Source organism: Ramularia collo-cygni (genome assembly GCF_900074925.1).
Source record: "Ramularia collo-cygni strain URUG2 genome assembly, contig: RCC_scaffold15, whole genome shotgun sequence".
Classification (NCBI taxonomy): domain Eukaryota; kingdom Fungi; phylum Ascomycota; class Dothideomycetes; order Mycosphaerellales; family Mycosphaerellaceae; genus Ramularia; species Ramularia collo-cygni.
In genome coordinates, this window is record NW_019716269.1 from 296295 (window position 1) to 305629 (window position 9335).

Consider the following 9335-nt stretch of genomic DNA (forward strand, 5'->3'; position numbering starts at 1 on the left):
AAGTCTGAGTGGATATACTTTCGAAGTCTGATGGTAACTGGCGGCAAGAGCTAGTGCGAAGGAATAACATGAAAGAGGGTAGGGGCTTGCCATCACGACAGATCTCATCGCACTGGGAAAACGTTCGCAAGGTCAGTCGGCTTCGGTGAATCGACCATTCATCCTTTCTTGGCCAGGACATTGCTCAGGCCGTCATATGGTATTGGCAGGCCGAACAAACAGAGCACGGTTCGCTGATGCCTCGATGGCTTGATGATTTTGCCAATCAATCAACAAACTAAGACTTTTCAAAGCTCGTTTGCCAACCCAAAGAAGCTGTTTGAGAGGATTCTATCGCCAAACTGCCGTCGAACCATACTGGGCACACAGGACTATCAAACCGGTTTGGCTGTTTGATCAGTCAATCAAACGACCAGATTCGTCAGATGCGGTATGTTTGCTTGTGGAGCACACTGTATCTTCCCAGCGATGAGACCTTGTTGCATGCGTACAGGGAATGCGGTAAGCCTTGGCATGTTGAGCTTGGTAGACCTGGAGCAAGGCATCGACTAAAACAGATGGCGGGATCTTCGGTCTCGATAAAGCTCATCAGATGCCGATACACGACACACTTTGCAGGTTTCGCAGACTTTCTTGCGTCCTTAAGGACAGATTGGACTTGTTCGTGGCTCTCCCACATACCAGCACACGGCAATGTTTTGCCTCGAGGCTCAGCTTCTTTTTCAACAAACACAATACGATATGGTTGTATGTACTAGGCATCGTCTGTGATCGAAGTGTACTCACTTGGAGTTTGCTATCCAAACATGTACAATCACTGACTTCTTTCAGATCCCGGCTAATCAACTGTGGCAAGCTAGAAGGCCGGAGTTCTTTCAAGAAATCTTTTCTAGGGTCTTCCCTTGCCAGATTAGCAAGTCAACGATCACAGAACTACCTAGAAGCGTCTCGATTGACTCAGACAGGCTGGGCGCTGATTGAGTCGTTTGCTGCCAGCTGTTCAAGTAGTATCTGCGATCTTTCCTCCAGGACTATCTGGGAGCACAGATCTTACGAGCTTCGACGAATGTCTTCTTCAACCTACTCCCCTTTAGATCGATACCCGAATACATCAACACCAAACTGGCTACACACTCTACGATTCCAAGACGGAGATGTAATCATCAAGCTACGATCTGATCCGAGATCTTGGCTGTTACTCCACAAGAGAATTCTCATCGAACACATGCCCGGTCTTGGTGGCGGCTTGAAGGACGGATATCTCCATGACGGAGCGTTCCAAGTCAAAGATCCCGCCACAGGATTGAGCAAGACCATCTTCATTCTTTCAACCGGCCTTGTCGAGAACACCATCATGCTGAAGCAAACCGAGCATCCGGAGGAGAAACAAATCCTACGCTGTCGCAACTTAGTCCACTTCTGCAAATCCGATCTATCTGATGAAAAGGAGAAAGAGCTTTTCCGCGATTGGCGAAACACGTCTCCCAACGTTCACACTTGGCACCGCGAATCAAGCATTTTCAGCCCAGAAAGCCGTTTCTCTATAAGATCATCCAACAACAACATTCTCGAAGATTTCGTAATTGAGATGGGGAGTCTTCTCGGGCTACTCTATGGCAGTGCCCTCAACCTGGCATCTTTCTCGCCAGACCCGATCGTTGGGTCACCGTCGAACAACTTCAATCCCAAAGAGAGATTTGCTATCCCAATTCTTCCGATCGCTGAAAGGGTTGCGAATATTTGCGCCTATTCCCAGTACTATGTTCGCCAGGACGTTGTCCTGCCAAGGATTGCCGATGGGTTTGATCGTACCGACCGATTCTGGAGTACTGTGCAGGCTGAATGCCTTGCGATCTGCTACATTGGAAAGCGACTAAGAAGCAGAGATTTGTATTTTGATGCCGTCCGGCACATTGTTGGCCGCATCTTCAATCATACGCATTACACTTGGGATCATACATTTGATCAAAATGATCCACCAGGCCCCTCGATGGCTAGTGCATTGAGGAGTCTGGAAATGTCACAAGATGAATTTTGGGCGACATATGGTCCTCAATTCAACCGCCTTGAGATTGTCTCCAAGCGTCTGATGCGAGACTTGCCGCCATTGCAAGTAGCCCCCCGACCTTCCGGCGGAGGCCCCTACAGGAGATCGAACCATCTGGCGAAGTCAATGAGGTGGAACGATAGCCGATCTTGGAGTCCAACAGGGGTGATATGGTCATACTCACCACCTCACGTGCTCGGTGGTGCTCTCGCCCGTGATATCTGGGGCCAGCAGTTTGCGGATGCAGGATCTCGAATCATGGTCAGAGCCTACAAGATGTGGAAGACCGATAATGACGACCAGGTGAAGGAACTGAAAAATCAAACGAGGTGGCTTTGGCATCAAGCGGTTGATAACGAAGGTATTGACTTCTGGGACTCTTTTACCGAAGTGGTGACTTCTATTGTGAGAGAGTGTCGTCGTTCCATTGACTTGAACTTCCCAACGGCCGAGTTTGAGGACGCTCATGCGGCGAAAGACAGCGATGGGATCGGTTTCTGGACATGTCTTACGCTGAACCATGACGATGTGCCGTGGGAGAAGGATTTCGAAGGTGGAGGACCTGTTGCGGCGGACTTTGTTGCTGCGTCGAAGGAATGGTTGCATTTGGTCAGGATGGCGTGATGCAACTGTACTGTTCGGTAGGTGCATGGCCCAAGATTGGTTTTTGAAACTTTTGGAAAATGTATCATCGCGGCGTCTCTTGGAGGTTCTTGAAGGTAGTATGTCAACATTGCTTTCAGTAGGGTACCTTACCTCCGTGTGATAGCTGTGACGGGCCTGCTAATCATCTACATTCGAACTTGGTCTGCAAAAGCCTCTCGTGCAGCCTTTCGTAAACGAAGTTATCCCAACACGCTTGCCTTTTTTGCACAATCTGCAAGACAACTGACCGACAGTCATATCCCACACAGTAGCTTGTAACGCCGCCTGGACGTATTCTAGAAGTCTCAGCTGTCGACCAGCTAAACACTCGGCCTCTCAACGAACTGTCGTGAAAGACCTTGCAATACTTGCATTCTCACACACAAAACGCTTCATTGTCCTATCGCATGTTGATCAATAGTTTGCAAATGGAAGTTGCATTGCTGCTGTCCATAGCATATAAATCTGGATATATGGTACAAGCACTGGTATAGTTGCTAAGGACACCATTTTACAGTCCAGCCACTGGGGCGTATTATGCTGGATTGTACAGCGGTGCAAGAGTCCAGTGGCATAGGATACTTCGCATCCCAAGGACCCAGGATTCTCCGTCATGTTTGAAGACACCGACGTCGTAGTCAAGTTGTCATTCACCCGCGACAACTTACTCTCTGTTCATCACGTCCTAGAATGTTCCGGGGACTTTGCGATAGGAAGTCTCTACTAGAAACGAGATAACGAGAAAAGGCGAACGAGCCGAGCCATTGACAAGGGTACGAACTTACGGTTGAATCTATGTCGAGACTGGGACGAACGAGATCAGTATGCTGGGAGGCGGGAGTGTATGATTAGACATGGGTGAGATCATTTTGTTGTTCAGCGCATAGATAAGGATCAGTTTCGCGTGTCATAGATTCCACAAAACGCCATCCCCTATTCTTTTTGAAAGCCTCAAATCCACCGAGTGAGCATCGCCGGTGAGAATGCTGGCGATTCCAACCCGCTATCCAACGCGTTTCATACCCATAAAGTTCAAAACATCCTCCCTGTTCATGAGTCTCACTCCAGGCTTTGCCTCCTGAACATCCACTCAAGCTTTCTTGACAGCTACGGAGCGAGCGCGATACCACACATCTGGAGTCTCTCCGTCCAGGCGGTACGTTGGAACTGAAGTCATCAGATCGACAGCGCGCTCGTCCGTCCCACGCAGACYGCCCATACCTCCGGGGGCCCAAACGGGAAAAGTGTTCGGTAAAGAACGTTGCGGAACGAGGCTGGAAGGCCAGTCTTTTGGATGTCCGCGGCGGATCTCTTCAGCAACGCGCAAGAGATCTCCAAAAGTCGATGCGGTGGTGACTACGTAGGCGACAATCCGGGCGGAATGCGCTGGGTGTTTCGGTATGCGTTTTTCAGGAGGTGTATTGATGGCAACGTGCTGTGAAGCCCCACTAGCCGCCTGGACTGTCGTGGAGTGWGTCGCAGGAAATCGCTCCTGGTTCGATAGTTCCGCGCGGGAGATTTCGTATGCAATCCGCACTTTGAAACCAATAGTGCCGTTGTTGACACCAGGATCTTGAGAAAACATCCGCGTCTTGATGAATGACTGTGTGTAGTCCACAGGACGTGAAGTATCCAGATCAACGCCGATTCGCAGGAGTCGCTGAGCTGGAACGAAGACAAGATGGCCTTGGATGTGAACACTGAGACGCTCCACCACAGTCAATTGCGCGACACTTGGCATCACCTTGTGCCATAATCCGGGAAAGCAGTATGCTTGGTCTGCCAAGGTAGTTCCGTTTGGCAGTTTCCCTCCGTCCTTTGCACTGACTCTCCAAAGAGTCCGCTGGAGAATGCGTGAGAACTTGATGGTGTTGCTGATAGACTTGTTGATGCGCTGTGCAGAAGTGACCACATCCTTCATGGGTACCTCTGCAAGGATCTTCTCCACAAGCTCCGTCGTACCGAACACCACTCGGCGGGCGTCCTTCGCGGACCTCATAGCCGCCACCTTTGCGCGCGTATCAAAGCTCTCATTGATGACTTGAAGTAAGTCCCTCTTCAAAGCCATGACCTCCTGCGCACTACTCAACGATTTGCTCTCCGACTCGCGCAGGACTTGTTTAACCTGTTTGACCTCATTTTCGAGTTCTCCCATTCTGGCCATGAGTTGTTGCACGAGGTTGAGAGTCATGTCTTGGGTGCCGTCGATGCCATTGGGCTCAGTGGTGAAGACAGGCGTGGCGCATTCTTGAGGCAAGCTTGCGTCGAAGGAAGTCTGCTGCGTTGGAGACGACATGGTGCCGTCGGACTAACAGTTGTTGTGGCGTATATATTTTGCTGACTGGGTTTGCGCGTCCAAGTCAAAACTGCGGATTGAATATCCCAAGCTTCGCCCGTGAGAGTAATCGTCCTGCCAGGCGACGAATTCGATGCGATTGCGATGGCCCGATGGTGATGTCGCGGAAGATAGAAGTTGAGGAAGTTTGCATCTCCTCAGAAGTGGAGACGGAAGTTCGCAGTGGGTCATGTGCGGTGTTCCCTAGACAACACTAACTATTCACTCGTCTTCTACGCCAAGCGAGGATGACGCCACGAAAACCGCTAGCGAAGTTAGATTTCTGCTTTCCTCCATGTCGCCAGCGCCACAAGTCATAATATATAGCAGCGGAGCATATTGTGGTGAAGTCAAACGAAAAGCACAAGCGAAGAAGGGCTGTGAGAAGAAGCTGTGGACGACAGATATATCAAAGTTGGAAAGACGGGAGACTTGTTTATGATCAAAGGGAAAAGCGCCTGTACTGTTCTAGAAAGCTCACCCCCTCGCTGGTTGCCCATTTTCATAATCCATCAGTCCTGTCGATCTTTCTAACAGATTCGGGTCGACATATCCCATTACCATCGAACTGAACCGTCAATCCAAATCACCCACGATCAATCCTTGCTCGCATGCTCAATCTCGTACTCAGTCTCGGGCGCCCGGTACCATGTATGTTACGACCCACGATCGACCCTGTAGTCCGGTATCGAGGCCATCAGGTCGAACGCCACTTCATCTATTCCACGCAGAGACGTGATGCCTCCTTGTGCCCATACACTTGGTCGAGAGCTGATGGCATACGGCCAGTTCTCAGAGTGTCCTCGACGGACCTCCTCCGCCACGCGCAGAATCTCCTCAAACGTAGCAGAATACGTTTCAAGTTCTACAATAATGCGGACCTTCCTGGCAAAGGTTTTTGGTAGGTCTCGTACTGGATGCGCGTCGGACTCGGCTTTTCCGCCGATCGTGCTGTTGTTGTATCTTCGAACCGGGGAGAAGGCAGCCTTCTTGAGTTTGGCTTTCGCTTTCACTAACAAGTGTTCATTCGAGAACCAGGCTTCGTAGGTGACTGTTAACGGTATCCGAACCGRCTCGGCAGTGAGGTTCCGGCCCGGTAAGTGGAAGCGAACGTTAGCGAAAGACTGCGTGTAGTCGGTGAGCGCGTCACAAAGGTTAACACCGATGGCGGATCCCGGTTTTGACAGCGAATTTGTAGACAAGATGGCGTTGGATGTAGGTCACGGCAGCCAAGGTTTCTTCACTGTCTTCATTCAGTACCGGACGGAACATTTCATGGATAAGGCCGGGTCCAAACGACTCGGAGTCGATAGTTGCCAATGGTCGACCACTTCTGCTCGCTTTCTTCCACATTTAGCCTTGCAAGAGATCGGTGTAGTCCAAAACAGCTTTGAACTGCTTGTTCACCCTGGGGACGACGACAGTCAACTCGAACAGTGGCACATAGGTGAGAACCGTTTCGAGCAGCTCGGTTGTCTCGAGCATTGTCCGACAAGCGTCTTTCGATGCCCTCATTGCCATCAACTTGGCGCGCGTGCCGGATCCCTCGTTGCTGATGCGAATGATTTCCCTCCTCATTGCCATCAGCTCGCGCGCGCTGTCTGCCGCTTTGATTTGGGTCGCCGACACGGTTCCCTTCATCTCCTTGACCTCGTCTTTGAGGGATGACATTTCAGTCATCAGCTGGTAAACAAGGTCCTCGAGTGAATTGTCTTGAGTGCGGTCAAGACCAGAGAGTTGAGATGGAGGTGCATTCTCGCGACTGCCGGTTGGAAAGGATACAGACATTGTTGGATCGAGCGGTGCTGTCTGTAAGGGTGATATTACGTGGCTGTCGTTGTAATGTTTGGCCGCCGTTGAGATCAGGAAGGTCGAGGAGTGATGTTGACTTGCAGATTGAGATCCTCCGCGCAGATCTGCCGACTGTCTGGATGTCGTGGATTTGGTTGGCCAGGCTTGTTTCAGGAACCACAGGTCGCTCGAGGGCCTTGAATTTGTGCCGGATGTCGTTGAAGCGTGGGTTTCGACGACATCCGGCACAAATTCACTTTAAGGAGCTGGGTGCGAAAGCGGGATATGATAGTGCCCAAGAGAAGGGACAAGCAACTGAGCGCTCGCTTGTTTGTTGATTGCGAACACAATCGTCGACACAGGATCTCTTGTTGCAGACTGGAAGCGGGAGTTTACCTGAGTGAACAGGGAAGCCTTGCTGACTTTGCCCTGGCCTTTACTAAACACCAGTAGTGTACTTCAAGAAGCACATGAGGATCCGAGATTGGAGTGAGTGTTGTACCCGGAACCGCCACGTAGTCCAGGAGATTTCCGCTTGGACCGACATCATACAAGCGGTCATTGCTGCAAACGGTGAATGGGCTTGTGAGCGCTGCCCTGTAGAGATGGATTGAAGGGCAGAGTAGCTATACGGTCACCTCAGAGATGTCTCAGCATATCCAAAGTCCATCGGCAGAAGTCTGTACCTCGTGATTAGCTCCAGGGTATACACAAGGTACCGTTTAGGTCACCTCGCCCAAGTATTGAGCCAAGTCAGACCAACGCAAATTTCTCAGCCGTCACAGCATTGCCAATTCCCACGCGACTTCCATCCRGGATGTGAGAGAGGACATCACCATAACGACGCCGGGCGATCAAGCAGAGGGCGGCGCCCTTCTTGACGACGACTCCGGCTGTCCCTGCGTGGCAATGAACAAACGACTGCGAAATCGCATCTTTCAATCCGGAAGGCGAGCATTCTCAGTGGGCCTGACTTGAGCGCGGCTGCCATCGTGGCTTCTCTTGCGGCATTGGATGGCTTCCGCGAGGCATTAGCATATGAGGATATTGGCGAGCAATGGGAATGATGCCATGAGTACTCTTTTTGTTTTCGTTCTTTGTTCAGAGGCCTTCGTCCCATGTCTTTGGTGAGTGAGAGACGTTCTTGCTCTGAGCAGCTCAAGTTGAGAGCCACCTCGTGTGGCAATTGTTCATGTTGAAGAAAGAGGCTGCTCATATTGCCTTCTTCGCCTTTCGCTTTGCGGGTAACATCCCGAGCACATCGTGTTGAAACTTCTCCCATTTCGTCAATAGCTCTTCGACACCTCCTTTCTTCTTCTGCGGTGTCTGAGTGTCTCATTCCTCGTCGTAATCTTTCCATTGGATGGATAACGTGACCTCAAAGCACAGGTCGTCAATCAAGAGTGAAAGTGGTGCACTGCGTCCAAAAGTCCTCCAGATATCTGTAAGGAGTGTTCGGGATCTTGCCCGGTTCCTTTTGGCAAAATGTATCTTTGGAACAGCTTTCTGCCATCATGTCGTCAAGTTCGACGATATCAAACTCTTCATTCTCAAGACTCCTACTGTCTGCTGCAAGAAGTGACCAGATTCGCCAGTGGTCGTGAGGGATCCAAGGCTGCGATCGCAATGGCTCAGCCAGCAAAGCATGTGCCTCTTCGCCTTCGTCGAAGATTCCAACAGAGGCGAAGCTATATTGTCTAGTCAAGCGCCCAGGTCGTGCGGAATCATGTCCGTTGAAGAGGACCTCGTAAGTGCCGCCATGACGAGCAGCATTTCCAGCATCAGCGCCAAGTCGCGGAAATTTATGATTGGCACCCCTGCTGAATCACTCCGGCATCTTTGAGGCGAAGTTTTAAGTTCTCGGTTGTCGCTGGTGGAATCAACATTGAGGAAGTAGTTTGTATCTTGTCCAGGATTGATCCCAGTTCCGTCATCGCCAGGCAAGTAATTATGGTGTAGTGTTGAGAAGAACTCACGGAATATTGTACTTCGATGCATTATCCAGTGTCGATGTGTCCATTTGCTTCCAACACCTTCAATGGGTCGTGACATCGAGTCGGCGATGAGCAATCCGTTGTCGCTGATAGGAACGGGCCGGCTAGTAGTAGCCTCCGGTCCCGCGGAAGATTCCGACGTCAGAAGAAACGCAACGGCGAGAAAAGCGGTCTGGAGGCTGGATTGATAGCCTAATCGCGATCGTTGGAGCCTCGGTGTGTGCTCGCTGTCGAGGTGGGTTGGAAACAAACATTTTTCCGGCTTTGAGCAACATCCGGAAGCCTCCGATAGACCAGTGATCGCCGCGTCAAGCGTGCAAGGTTTCCGTGCTGTCTGTGCGGTCCCAGATGTTTCATACTCCTACTAAGGCATTGAACCGTGGCTTCCTGACAGAGCTTCTCCAGTATCTATCGTCGCCTCAAAAGCATATTGGATAGAGTGGGTTTCCCACATCCCGTTTCGAATCACAGAAGTATCCGCCGCTTCGTGACCTGACTCGGGCATAAAATACTCTTGCCACCG

The 9335-nt window shown here is 50.8% G+C and overlaps 3 protein-coding genes across 3 annotated transcripts; 1 reads left to right on the forward strand and 2 right to left on the reverse strand.

Annotated features, from left to right (window-relative positions):
• Positions 1-1225: 1225 nt before the first annotated feature.
• RCC_08748 (uncharacterized protein) lies at positions 1226-2671 on the forward strand (the record flags this gene model as incomplete). The annotated part of the gene is made up of 1 exon (XM_023773994.1): positions 1226-2671. One exon carries the CDS (start codon positions 1226-1228, stop codon positions 2669-2671), a length of 1446 nt encoding a protein of 481 aa, XP_023629762.1.
• A 1111-nt stretch (positions 2672-3782) lies between these two features.
• On the reverse strand, positions 3783-4988 carry RCC_08749 (uncharacterized protein; the record flags this gene model as incomplete). Its single annotated transcript, XM_023773995.1, has 1 exon — positions 3783-4988. One exon carries the CDS (start codon positions 4986-4988, stop codon positions 3783-3785), a length of 1206 nt encoding a protein of 401 aa, XP_023629763.1.
• Positions 4989-6380: 1392 nt separating this feature from the next.
• Positions 6381-6815, reverse strand: RCC_08750 (uncharacterized protein; the record flags this gene model as incomplete). Its single annotated transcript, XM_023773996.1, has 1 exon — positions 6381-6815. One exon carries the CDS (start codon positions 6813-6815, stop codon positions 6381-6383), a length of 435 nt encoding a protein of 144 aa, XP_023629764.1.
• Positions 6816-9335: the final 2520 nt, after the last annotated feature.